We start from the raw sequence: 14,125 nt of genomic DNA on the forward strand, positions 1-14,125 counted from the left end.
GTGTGAATTGTAGAGTATGATGGGGTAAGATAAACTTTAATTTCCTCTTAGCCACATGTAACTAAATCTAAATGTTTTCAAAGTATTTTTGTTGATGGGGATGTGCGGGTAATTAATGTAGGCTGGAGAGAGAAAAATGCATTTTTTTTTTCTATTTTAAAAGGTCAAGTTTGACACTTGGGGTAAGATGCAGAAAAGGCCTCCACAGGGTATGGAGTGCATAAAATAACAGTACAGACACAGGTCTGGGAGAAAATATGGCACTTAAAACACAATCAAATACACCACCAATATTCCTCTACCTGACATGGCTGCCTTTGACTTGTGCTCTCCATCTGTTTCTGAAAGGTCTTGAGAGGTCACCAGCACCTTATTGTGCCCTTTAAGCTCCTCCCAGTCTTTGGCCGGCTGAGTGTGTGGTGTCCGTTTCATGGTCTCTGGAGAGGGGAGCTTCCTCTTCCCCATGTTCAATACCAGCCTTTCTCCTTGGGTCGCCCGGGACACATCTGGACTCTGGTGTGACTGGATCTCTTGGGAAGGTTGAGAATGGTGAGGTGGGGAAAGGGTCTGCTCATAGTAGGCAGGGGCAGATACATTGGACATGGTCAAGTGGATGTCCCCAGCATGTTCAGTTGAAACCGTGGAGGATCTCAGAGCCGAGGTAGAGGTGGACGCAAAACGAGCTCCACTTGCAGGCTGCAGCTACAAGAGGACAACAAAAGAGAGCGATGGAGGACAGGAGCAGATGGTATTATAGGAAATTAAGTAGAAGGGAAGGATTTGAGAGTGAAGCGTGTGAGAAAGACAGAAATTAAAGAGCAAGATGGTGGAAAGTGGGGAAAGTGAAAGAGATGGGGTGAGAACAAAAATTGAGTCAGCAAGGGGCAGGAAACGGCACATTCATCAACGGTTCATCAGCACACGTGTCGATCATGCTGACTAATCAGAGGCTGACTTAGTGCATTTCCTGTAGCTGAAAGACAAGCATCAAATCAGCCACTAACACAACCATTCACAAAACCATGCCCTTTATGCACTGAACCAAACTGTTCCCATCATGCCCTCGGAAACATGATCGATTGAGTCTGTGACTCAATGCGTCTATGTCAACTCTACCGTGTCAGCAGGGCTTTAGGCAGAGCTGTGCATTCAGAACAAGATTACGCTGACTCATTTGTCCTGTTAGCTTAAAGGTGCACTTTAACTTTTGGAGCTCTGGCGGTTAATAAACAAAACTGCACGTGCCTTGCGGAAGAACATTGTAGCCAGAGCTACTTCTCTCTGTTTATGTGTATGACAAGTCACGTTACTGGGCTACTCCGCAGCGGTTGGTGTCCCGCTCGGCCTAAAATAGTCCGAATATAAAACAGCTATCATAGGCCGTACCGCATCGCACAGTTTCGAAGATGGATTCATAACGTACTCTTATTAAATGCATTTTGTAAATTTAAAAATTTGAAGAAAAAAAGAAAAAAAAAAGAAGTTACTTAGTGTACCTTTAAAAACACTCAAAATCTATAATAAATATTCACATGATAACACTCAAAATATTCATATTATAGTAAAAATAGAAGGGAACAATAATACATAGGGATGGGCAGTATGATCAACATTTGGCATCACCATACAGTAATAGTTTTTTAATTTTGTTTAGTTTTTTTGCTGGTGTATATTTTAGCTATGTGGTAATGCCCATTATTATAATAGCAGTACTTGTTTTGACTGATTTTCTCTTTTTACTTTACATTTCCATTACCAAGTCCATTTCGCTTTCACAATGCAACATTTTAATTAAAGCATACCCAAAATGTGTTTAATCAAAATCACATGTAAAATTGGTCCTGAGAGGACACCCGGATACCAAGGATGATAACTGTAACAATAACGATAAGATATTTTAAAAATCATTCTAGATTTAAAAGAAAAATCCACACCACAACTATAATCATAACATTATATTATATTAATTATATTGGAATCACTTTCAAAACATTTTTTTTTTCCAGCTGATGAATGATAAAGACTATTGACAGCCAATCAGAATCCATTCTGCTTTAAAGACAGATCTCCAGCACAGAGTGTTATCGTGTTTTGGTGTAGTTATTGTTATAGTTACCTTTATAGTTATTGTTCTTGGTGTAAACAGGCCTTTAAAAGACTTCTTTGGGATTGTAGGATTTACATTTAAGCAAGATGCTTATAAGAAATGCCTGAATTCAGCCTACTGGCACATAGGGACATATATGCTGAAGCATTAGAACAACTGCTTCTAAAACACAGGACAATGGTTTTACTGCAGGCAGAGTAAAACCTTGGATTCTATAAAACATCTTATGATTCTAGAGGACTCAGGCATCCTCACATGTTCCAGATCACTCAGACCCTCTGAGAACTCCGATTCCTCGTCAAACATCTCAGAACCAGAACCATCCTGCATCAGAGATAAACCTCTTTAAATGCTCAAAGCTCAATCATGTGTGTGTCTGTGTGTGAGAGAGAGTGAGAACCATGTCCATTGAGTACCTGGGTGCTAATTGTTCAATCAGCTATCAAAAGTTTGTGGAAAGACATTTTTCAATGTTTTAGAATTAGGGTTAGGCTGTCATTTTATCCCTCACAGATTTTTTACTTTTTATAGTGTCAAATTTAAAATAAAGTGTGTTTGTAATAAGATTGGACTTTTTTTTAGGTGAAAAGTATTCGGATGACCTACTACTTTGCCAAAGATTCTGAATGGCATCCAGTTGACACTTTACTATCACATTAGGCCACAGGAGAGGATGTGTGAATGTGGACGCATATAGTACGTCTGGATTACATTCATACAACACATTCACACTATATTGAACATAATCGTTATAAAGCATTTTTAAAAAACTATAGTACTGCATCTGATTTTGGATGCAGCCTATGACTTCTTAGTCCTACTAGACATCCTTTCTCTTACAGGATATGCATTTGTTGGGCCATGTCGGTTTCCGTCTGACTGGCTTTGAAGCTTCATTGTTTGTTTGTTTATTTTTTGTCTTTTCTCTTTACCTGCAGTATTTAATAGACATACACTATATGGCCAAAAGCATGTCCACACCTATATGTGCTTAATTTCATGATCAGTCATGATTCATTATTTAGATTACATGAGGAGTAAAGTACTAAACTGACACAATTCTCATTTGAAACATAAATAAGTATGGTTTAATTATTCAAATGAAGGGAGGGACATGGTACGTACCTGTTCAACCTCTCCAAGTGTGATTGGCTGAGTCTGGTACCGAGTGTTGTTTCTGCGCGCACGAGTGTCTCCTCTGGCCCGAGGGCCGTGGTTGGATGGCTGTGCTAGGCGATTGAAGAGTGCCATCTTCTCTGCCAGAGTGAGCGTGGAAAGGTCTGGTTCCTCTTGGCAATCCTCCCCTGGAGATGCATGGCGAGCTTGATCCGTCTCTGCCGCCTCTTCAGCCAGCCGAGCCTCTCTGGCCTGTTCCCTTACCATGGAGTTTTGCTGAGACGATGCCTGCAAGCTGTATGACACATTCACAACAGACTGTTCAGGAACACTCAATGCGTTATGAAATTCATTACATCACCTGGGCTAGGCGGCATGACTATTTACCATGTGCAATAAAGATAATAATAAAGAAACAACACCATGTTATTAAGTTACATATTATAGATTAAAAACACAAGCATGGATAGACTATACAAGCAATTGTGATTCATGTTACAATTTGAATAAAGCAGTATAAATATCCACAATATTGCCAATTTTTCTTTATGTGGTTACGTGTTGTTCATTCCATAGTCCATTTATCCACACATGAATACATGTCTGTTAAACATTTTCATGCATAATGAATTATCTTCGTATTAATATTATAGTAGCATGTGCAGACAAACATGTCATGCTGTTTTATGCTCAACATGTGTCTGAAGCAAAAAAACACAAAAGTGGCATGACTTGAATCCATCCCAGCAATGTCCCATACTTTTACAAGCCATTCAGACCTAGTTTTGATGGATTTTTATTATTTTATGACTTTACAAAGCATTAATAACAACTTCCTTATGTATACAAATCCATGGCTAATATAATAAAGTACTATCCAGATGCTTAACCAATACTATAGTTCAACATAAGTCAGTGAGGATCAGGATTAGTTTATTTGTAGTCATTAAATAGTGGGTGTGCTAATTCTCACTCTTAATTCTAAAAGGTAAATTTAAGCGTGACTTAGACAAATGTTCTGTGTTGGCCTGACAGTACCACAAGAGGGTGCTGCTTCTTAATTACATCCGTTTTCCTACATAAACCACAATCCGTTTCAAGCTTATTTTTAAAACTTAAATTACACGGTACCCTTCAAAATTTAGGGGACAGTAAGATTTTTTTTATATAAATTAATACTTTTATTTAGCAAAGACTACACTTTTCTCATGGATCTACAGAGATTCCCTCAGCATGCTCTCAGTGACAATCATTAGTAGCCTACTGGTAAGTGTGACTATGCCTGTATAACACACACGCTTCATGTGAGTGTTTATATGAGTGTTCTGAGTACCTGAATTTGGTCACAGAGCTGTTGAGTACAGTGTGACTAGGAAAACGCGCTACAGAGGTTTGTACAGTCGCGGACTGTGACAAGTGGCCAGGGACACTTTAAACCACACAGAGGAGGAGGGAAAGAAACAGAGACAAAGGAAAAAACTGAAGGAAACTGAAGAAAACAGATCAGAAATACATACACCACATCATGAAGTAAAAGGAAGGGATAGACATATGAAGGAAAAAATTGCACTGAGAAGAATGTACATATAACAAATTGTTCTGAAGCCATATTAATTTGTTTATATATATACACACATGGTTGTAAGATGCTTAACATTTTGGGGGTCATTCATATTTTTTATCTTTTGAAAGAAATGTACACTTTTATTCAGCGAGGACACATTAAATTGATCAAAAGTGTCAGTAAAAACTTACATTGTTACAAAACTTTTCTATTTCATATGCTGTTTTTTTTTTTTTTTTTTTTTTTTTTTATAATTGACAAATCCCCAAAAACAGAGGGTTGTTGTTTATGTGGTTCATCATGGTTTCAACAAAAATATTAAGCAGCACAACTGTTTCAACATTGATAATAATAAATGTTTCTTGAGGACTAAATTAATCATTTCTAAAGGATCATGTGACACTGAAGACTGGAGTAACAATGCTGAAAATTCAGCTTAAAAACAGATTTTTGAAATATATTAAAATAGAAACAGAATTTTGAAATATATTAAAATAGAAACAGATATTTTAAATTGTAATAGCATTTAACAAGATTACTGTTTTTACTGTATTTTTTGATGAAATAAATGCAGCGTTGGTGAACATAAAATACTTCTTTCAAAACATTAAAAATCTTACAGACACTTGAATGGTAATTTACTGTATTTCTTGCCAAATTTTAATGTTGACTGTAAATGTAAACGTTTGAGTTTTCTTACTAACTTAAAAACTGCCTCACTTGTAAGATCTAATGGGTCACATACAGTATGAACTTACGTAGCAGCAATGACCACTTCCTCTGAGGTGACCGGCTGAGTGCGGGAGCGATCCTGACCTCTCCTCAACCTCCGTTCAACGGCAGGATTACGGCTCCATGCCTTCAGAACCGAACCATCTGAAGTCTTCTCCAGCTCCTAAGAAATAGTAAGACTTCATAAGAAATAGTTTTACACAAACTTCACAGTTAAAATATTGCATTTGACTAGCTTATTCAGGATATCAGATCAGAAATTTCCATTCTGCTCAGGTTTTTACTGGACTCACTAAATTGTGGTTTTGGTCACATTTTCGTGTGGAGTTTCAAATGTCATATTTAAGGAAAGTTAATAATTGTGGTGTAAATTGACCTCTTTACACACTTCTTGGAATGCAAAATGAATAAAATGTTAACAGCAATACAAACCGAGTACTAAAACTGAGACCTAGTTCTTTTTATTGGTGGCATTTTATCCAAATTAAATATGTTAGTGAGAAAAACAAAACAAAAAAACGTTGATATTAATCCGTATATGCGATGGACATTGGTTATGCTCCTCTTTGCTCACTTTTGAAGGTATCTTGAGTAAAACAGTTCTATATTTAACAAAGTACACAAAAGGCCTGAACCGGAAGCGATGCGTCCTGTTTTACAGAATACGGAAGCTTGTTGCGCATTACCTCTATTGTTAGGCACCAATAACATGTTCTGAACCAAAAGGCTATTTTTAATGTGTGCTTTACGTAAGGGGCGATATATGAGTGGTATGCATGAGTGATCATTGATGGTGTTGATACCAATGAAGAGAGTTTCAAATAAATCCCCAGCAGAAAGAGCAGCAGCACTCTTCAGGGTTTGGAACAGAAGTGCAGACATACTTAAGCACCACATACCCTGAAGAGAGAGCGTTTGGCAGCGACACTCAGCTTTGCTCTCTCATCTAGCTTCTCTTCATCCACTGGAAAAACAGAAAGTAGAGATGAGTCAAGCTTTTTCTTTCATGAGAACCAATTTTATGAAACCCCATGACTTTCAGAGGACAACACAATACTAAACACATGGTAGAAATGTTACGCAAGCAAGTTTCTGCTTCTCCTCTGCTCGGATTTCATACAGAAGGTTAACCTTAAAGGCACAGTGCAAAATAATGTTACAAAAGATTGCAATTTCAAATAAATGCTGTCCTAGAGTTCTAAAAATGATTTCTACAATGTTTCTTGAACACCAAATCAGCATTTTAGAATGATTTATGAAGGATCATGTGACACTGATAACTGGAGTAATGATGCTGAAAATTCAGATTTGCCATTACAGGAATAAATTACATTTTTAAATATATTAAAATAGAAAACCGTTATTTTAAATTGTAATAATATTTCACAATAATTTTTTATCAAATAAATGCAGCCTTGGTGAGCAGAAAAGACTTGCATTAAACATTAAAATAAAATCTTACAGACCCCAAACTTTTGAAAGGTATAGATGTTTGTTTCAGTGAACACTACATTGCGATGCAAGTTGACATTACACATACAGTTTGGCTAGAAAAGCAAAGCAGTACTAGTTTTAACAGATCCAGAGGCTCCAAAAAGTAGGTCTGTTGCTCTCTGGAGTATTCATGGATTCTCTAAACAGAAGCAGTTTGGCAGAATTATCTTTAAAGTCACAGTGCCATGTCTCCATAAGCTTTTCCAAGTGAAAATGTCTCCCAGTCAGTTCAGACTCATGTTAATATTACATACAATAAGTTACAGTTAATCTGTCCGTTTATACTACAGAGGTGCACAGATATGAAACAAATGCAAAAGTTATGTAATGTTATTGCGTCATCCTGCACCATCACATAATAAATCGAAGCTTGCTAGAGTGACTTTCCATTTTAAAAAAGCAAAATAGGAAAACAAGCTGAAAAAACGATTTTGTAGTGTATGCAAGCAAAAAGACTTACCCTCAGGGCTTAGTGGTTCAGGGCTTGGACAAGACCTAAAGAGAACAAAAAGAAAAGTCTTACAATTAAAGTCTTATAATAATTTTCCAATCCTTACCGATCTGTTCAATTGCATCAACCAGCTGATTTGGAAAAAAATTGCAGCAAATGCAGCAGCGTATTTAGGAAAAGGGGAATCGGGAAAACACAGCTGCTAGTGGGAAGGAGCAGAAAGCACATCAGAACCGCTTAATCCACAGCGTTAGACAGAATTATAGATTTCGCCACATGCCACCGAAAGAGAGAAAAAAAAAAATACAAAGAACCTTTCATAAAAACCACTGACCAAACATTTGGATTAGAATCCACTACACAAAAACATTATACAGCGTGTGTATTATATAGCATTAGAGATAGTAAGCCAAAAGCTAACTTTAATCAGTGAATTTGTAAATACGGTGCCGTTAGAAAAAGAAAAGTACTAGACGTGACACAGGCCAAAGTTTTCTGGGTTATTACCAAAATTAGACTACATTATTAGACTACATCAAGTGTAATTTTAATGTGCACTCCAGGCTAACTCCACAATAACGTGCATAAATCTACTCATGAGGCATACCGGTCCGACTGTTCACGCTCAGTTGATGTGATTGGCTGAGTTCTAAACCTCTCAGATGTCTTTCTATTCTCAGGGGGACATATATACCGCAAAGGGCAACGAGATAACCGATCTTTGACCCTCTCACTTCTCCAGGGTGCCTCTGTAACCACAGGCAGCTCTTCTGCCCTATAATGTCACAAAGCATGAATGAGGCAGCATTGAAGAACGGCAGGTGCATAGGCATGACAGAGCAAAACACCAAAGCTTGATGAACTATTCATCCGAGCATCCTCATAGTGGGTTAAATGAACTACTGAAAACAAACATCAAAAGTGGTTAAGAGTTATTCTGTCAGCACATTTAGCATAAACATCCAACATTGTCTCTAGAAAGGCAAGGATGCCAAGCCAAGGTGAGACAAAAGACATGAAGAGATGGTTAATTATTATTGACAGTACACACTAGTCAAGCTGAGCAGCATGATAGCTAAAGGAATAGAGCATTAAAATCTGCTGGTTAACTCTGAATGAGCGATTCCTCCAATATTACGGTATTTTCCTTAATTTAATTCTCAGAGCAATTACATTATGAGATTTTGATTGTTAATCGTCAATGTTAGACAGGTTAGTAAGTCGATACATAACAATAATGTACCACCACCTACAGTTCGGCTTTCCGGGGACTCGCAACACTTTCCAGGTAGGTATGGCGAAGTTTGGCCACTGAAACCCTGGCATCATGGGATAGGTGATCGCCATTGGGCACAGCCTCTCTGACTGGGTCCTGGATGGGGTTCTCCTGAAAAGCTGTCTTTTGGACATTTCTAACATCCAGGGGTTTGGATGAATTTGGCATATATCTCCCTCTGGAGGTCTGAACTGGGGCGTAGCAGTTAGGGTCAGCCCTCTTATGGGCCTCTCGAGCTCTTGCTTGCATAGACTCTTCAGCCTGAAGACGGGACACATGCTCTGTGTAAACTTCCTGCCTTGAGCGACCTCCACGCCACCCTCTGGGGTCATCTACAACACGTTCGCTCCTGTGCCCACTAACGCCTGGGTTTACCTCCATGTTGTCAGCACCTCCATGGCACGAGTCTTCTGTGCTCCGTTCTTTATGTCGAATCTCAGAGGGTAAAACGGCCTTTCTGCTCCGCAGTAGCCCCTCTGTCCTCACATCCTGTTTTCCCTCCACTTCTTCAAGTACTTCCTGAATCTCTAGTTTATGCCTGGAACCAGGTTCACTACCCATAGAAAAGTAGCTCTGGCAAACCAGGTCATGGCGTTCCTCTTTCCCAGGGTGGGTCGGCCGCTGCTTGGCTGGAGCATCAGGGAGGGTCCGAGTGTGTGGGTGATATTGAGGGTATGCCTGTGGAAACTGGTTGTACGCAGGCACCTCTGTAGTTTGACCCCTGTGAAATGGCTCGTCACGGGCCAGTCTCTCCCTAACTCGGATTCTTCAGAAGAAGAGAAAAGGGTTGGTTACTTAGAATAAAATGAGTCAAATATTCACTGACTGAGCAAAATAAAAAATAAAAATAAATAGACCCGTTTCATGGGCCTGGAAGTAAGTGAAAGGGAAAGAGTCTGATCCAACCAAAACAACCCTTAAGCCACCGAACAGTTGAAGCATCTCAATATGGTTTGTCCTTATTAGAACGTGGTTTAAAGCAACCTTGACAGTATTTGAAATAAAAAGACACTAAAAGTGTGTCGAAGTGAATGTTTTCATTGGTCGAAATAAGTAAAACCATAATATTGTCTGTAGTCCTTGATGTATAAACCTAAAGAGAAATAATTTCAGCTTAAAGCAAATATTTGTAAATATTTTTTTCTCCCAAATTTTCTGTGGACCCCAATCACCTTGCAGCATCCCCGGACCGCAGTTTGAAAAACCCCCTTCTTCAGATGACAAAATCCAACAAATTCAGCTTTGAGGATTTTACATAAGTATATGTATGATCCTCAAACCATTTTCAACATTTTGATGCATAAAGGCGCTTTCTTCCCTTTATATTATCGTATAAATTTCTAGCTATGGGCATCCTAACACCGAGTTAATTACATCAGTTAACTACACCGCATTTTATTACATTCTGGTGAGAGAGGTTTGCTGATAAACTAGCTTAGTTTGTAATGACTGGCTCTTTAGGTTTAGGTCAGCAGAATCAATGCTCTCAGCAAGGGGAGGCAAAAGAAACCTTTTGCAGTTAGTGCACTACCAGTGAAGTGAGACTTAAATCTCAAAGAAGACGTCCTATAATGCTTCTAAAAGATGTCTGTTTATTTCAGGGTTACTCTCTGTGTCTACCTCTTCTTTTCCACCCATTCACCCAATTAAAAGCTCAAATTCCATTAGCTGAGAGCTACAATACTGTTAAAAACAGACTTAAGCAACCCAACCCTCTACAAATCACAACCTTTTTTATGAGTTGTATCCCACACTCCACTAGCTGCTAAAATCTGTTTCTTCTAACCCAAGCTTGACGGCTGCCATCTATACACTCACACTTCAGTTTTACATGGTAACATGCACTCTTGCTGAGCTCCTCTAGAACCCTGTTTAAGTGAAACCATGCTCTGCACTGTAATTGTTGAGTCATGTGAACTGTTTTTAACCTCCTCTAAGTGGACTGCATTTTCAAGACTAAATTAGAAAAATGGCTGTAACAAAATGCAGCCAAAAATTATGTTTGGGATATGGTTCATGAAAAGGAAAAAAAGTGGCTGAAAAAAAAAGTAACTGCGTTAAATGCAAATATAAAGACAGAAGAGACTATTTCTGTTGAAAGAGGACATGAACTGCATTGTTTTATTGTTTTATAATGTTTCATGGGGTGCACTTATAATATTAGTATGATTTTTATCATTTAGAAATAAAAGGCATTTTTCCAACTCTGATTTTAGCCCTCTGGTTTGAACACTCTGTTTTAAGGGGTGAGTCTGCTGTGAGACTTCAGTGTAAATGCCCACTGCTGTGATTGGCTGACATCTTTGCATATAAAATAGCTAGTATTAGAAGCAGAACTCTCTCAAACTTTTAGCACGTTTTTACTAATACAGCGTTCAAGGTTAACTAATCGTTAAAAGTGTTGACTAAAGCATTATTCTTAGATCTATGGCATTAGATTTAGATTGTTGCAGTGATGAGCATTGTAGCCGATCACAGATGTTGAGCGCATGAATGCAGTGATATCGTCATTGCAACACGATTTCTGCACACTAACAAATACTAAAAGTCTGTTTGCAAAGCCTGCGCCGAAATTGCCACTGATTTACCAAAGAATCCACCTTGAAATATACTGAATACATATAAATAATGCTCAACTGAGACATTCACATTGTTGAAAATAAATAACCACTTTTCTAGCATTAGGATCCTTTGGAAGGCATGTTATTTTTATTCCAGTGATCCTGTATCGCTCTTCTCTCTTCGTCATCTCACTAACACGCGAGTAGGCAGGGCCAAAGTCGTAATGATGAAGGCATTGATTTTCTTCTGCAGAGGCTGTCTTTCACCAATAAGTCGTTTGCTTGGCTTGGTTACAATAAAAACTGTTTTTGGATTAACAAGGAAGTTTTCAGTTCTGAAACTTACAGGATATTCTGTTAGTATGATGACCTCTTATATGTCAAAAACTCAAGGAAAATTGTATTTCTCAGTTCATGAACCTTTTAAAGCTATGAACACTAACTTTTTAGACATTTGCAAGAAACATCCAAAGGGGAACCTAACAAATAACTAAATGATGATAAATTAGATGATTAACTTAAAAAGCATCTACATCTCAGACTTGATCACTATTACAAAAGGAAACTGTAGTTTTGTACTTTTATTTTTAGAAGGTTATGCTGGTGCAAATAATCTGCAGATTCAGAGGATGAGGTGGAGATGGAGAGCCTATGCTACTCTATCTTCTCTCTATACAACTCTTATATACTGTACATGTCTGGGTTTGTCAATGTCAGCAGACATTAATTGACAAGGAATTGCAGAGGAGGAAAAAGCCCACAGTAAATAAACCACTAGACTAGTAAAGTCTGGGGAGGAACACAAAAGAATAAAAAGTTAGAATGAGAGAATAGGGGCAAAAATAGAGAGAAAACTGGTGCGAAATGGGAACACAAATTGCGTGTCAAATGATTCCCAGAAAATGTGGCACTGGTGTTTTGCATGACTAATCAAGTTATCACGCTCTCCATTTGACATATTGAGCTAATGCAGGCCGAATTATCTGCGTTTACATTCTTGTCAAGTTTGGTGACTCATAGCTCAACAATTTTCTCATGACAGTATCACAAACACAAACTCAAGTCACACTTGATTCAACCAGGTACTGAAAAGCAATACGAGAACCAAACCTCCCATGTAGGGATAATAAACCACACACATTGGACTGTGACTAAAGTATATTAGAAAAAGTTAAAGGTACACTGCAACAAAAGGGTCTGAATGTTCAATGATCAAATTCAAACGGGATGGGATGGGTGGTAGAAATGTGTGCGAGGATGGCCATTTTGTTACTGAGATGATGAGCCCAACTCAAAACCACTCCCTAAGCCCTCTATGCAGTTTCCAAACAACCTGACAGACTAAACCAGGGGGTTCCAACCTTTTCTTGAAAGCCAACCCCCTGTGACTGAAAATATTTAGGCCCTATTTGAGGTAGCCTACCACCTCAGATTTTGAGCAATGTCTAACAAAAATAATACATATCACAACATATCTGCATATTCACTTTCTTTTTTTAATTACATTACTAATCCAAGTCTGGGGTCGGAAAAGATTTAAAAAAATGTTTTTTAAACTTTTAAAATGCTTACATTTTCACCAAAGCTGCATTCATTAGATTTAAAAAAAATGAAGTAAAAAGAGCAAAATATATGTGCATTAAATTTATCAGAATTAATTCCTTCAACCCCAAACTCTAATCAATCAATCTATCAATCTATCTACACATCTATCTAAAATGTGTTAGTTTTCACAAGTTTTTATAAGCTCTTTGTAAAACCAGGTTGCTACAATGATCACTTAACCACTAGTTGCTTAATTTACAACTTTGTCTCAGTCTTCCAAGCTAAGTGTGGTCCCTATAGAATAACGTGCAAAGTGGACCAGACTTTTTTTTCCAAATAGACAATAATCCAATAAACCACTAGAAAACACATGACTCCTATCATATTGTCAGTCTCATCTCACATTCCAACAAGGACGTTCATAGGACAGGACTAGAGGATGGTTTGAGATAGGGCCATGAAGTTAGGCGGGACCACTGTTAAGTGAAGGGTGTCAAACACACCCATAAATCCCAAATGTATGGTACCTGGAAGGCCAGTTGATTGGAGAGAGGGTGTCTCCTTCTGAATCAGTCTGAAGTGACCATTGGTTGGCTGACTGGCTACGGGAGCTAAATCAGTTGAGAAACACCCAAAAGAGTGAACTACTCAACGGTTTATGCGTAGGGAGGGGGGGGCTTAAAAAAAAGGGAGAAGGGGGGACTTAAGAGAAACCAGGTTCCTGAAAAGAGAGTAGGGCCTCAAATAAATTATGAAAATTAAGTCTGGCTTGCTGGGAACTGGTTTTTAAAGGCCAAGTCCTCATTTGCTGACATTAACTAACCAATCAAACTTTATACTGACATTATGAATGGGCTCTGGGTCTTTCCTGAATATCATTCTTTATCATATTCATTTGTAATTTTTTGGCTTGACTTAATGTTGGGAATTTAAATTTGGCTGGAATCTTTTGTTGCTTAATTTGGCAAGCACTTTAAATCCAAATCATCACACAAAGCACTGACCCATGCCATAAAGAAACCGCTGCCAAATTACAGTAAAGGTCAATGCTAATGTTTCATACTGAATAGAGCCCACCCATCTTTAAGGAGTTCTAGAAACACTCCTAACAGTATGCAAGCCAAATCCTGCAAACTGAAGGCTTTCTTTTGGGGAAAATACCTGTGAAAGACAGATTCAGGGGAATACCAGCCAACATTCTTTCCCAAAAAAAGTAAAGAATAATAGAAGAAAATAAAGATACTGACATATTAAGATTCTACTTGGTGACTGTAAGATG

General features: G+C 38.1%; 1 protein-coding gene across 36 annotated transcripts in view; it reads right to left on the minus strand.

Annotated features, from left to right (window-relative positions):
- svila (supervillin a) overlaps nucleotides 1–14,125 on the minus strand; it is a 68,792-nt gene that overhangs the window by 27,224 nt on the left and 27,443 nt on the right. For 15 of the 36 annotated variants that reach the window (XR_013795803.1, XR_013795804.1, XM_079596284.1 and 12 more), the window contains exons 7-15: nucleotides 8,718–9,506; nucleotides 8,072–8,239; nucleotides 7,474–7,508; nucleotides 6,419–6,483; nucleotides 5,546–5,682; nucleotides 4,557–4,652; nucleotides 3,233–3,518; nucleotides 2,363–2,431; nucleotides 303–702 (exon numbers count right to left, since the gene is read on the minus strand). Coding sequence is in view for 34 of the 36 variants with exons in the window: in XM_079596284.1 (XP_079452410.1) it covers nucleotides 303–702; nucleotides 2,363–2,431; nucleotides 3,233–3,518; nucleotides 4,557–4,652; nucleotides 5,546–5,682; nucleotides 6,419–6,483; nucleotides 7,474–7,508; nucleotides 8,072–8,239; nucleotides 8,718–9,506 (2,045 nt within the window). In the remaining 2 variants the exon portion in view is untranslated. The remainder of the gene's footprint in view (nucleotides 1–302; nucleotides 703–2,362; nucleotides 2,432–3,232; nucleotides 3,519–4,556; nucleotides 4,653–5,545; nucleotides 5,683–6,418; nucleotides 6,484–7,473; nucleotides 7,509–8,071; nucleotides 8,240–8,717; nucleotides 9,507–14,125) is intronic. The other 21 variants (XM_079596303.1, XM_079596305.1, XM_079596304.1 and 18 more) reach the window with 8 other exon arrangements.

This window comes from Phoxinus phoxinus (assembly GCF_949152265.1).
Source record: "Phoxinus phoxinus genome assembly, chromosome: 21".
Classification (NCBI taxonomy): domain Eukaryota; kingdom Metazoa; phylum Chordata; class Actinopteri; order Cypriniformes; family Leuciscidae; genus Phoxinus; species Phoxinus phoxinus.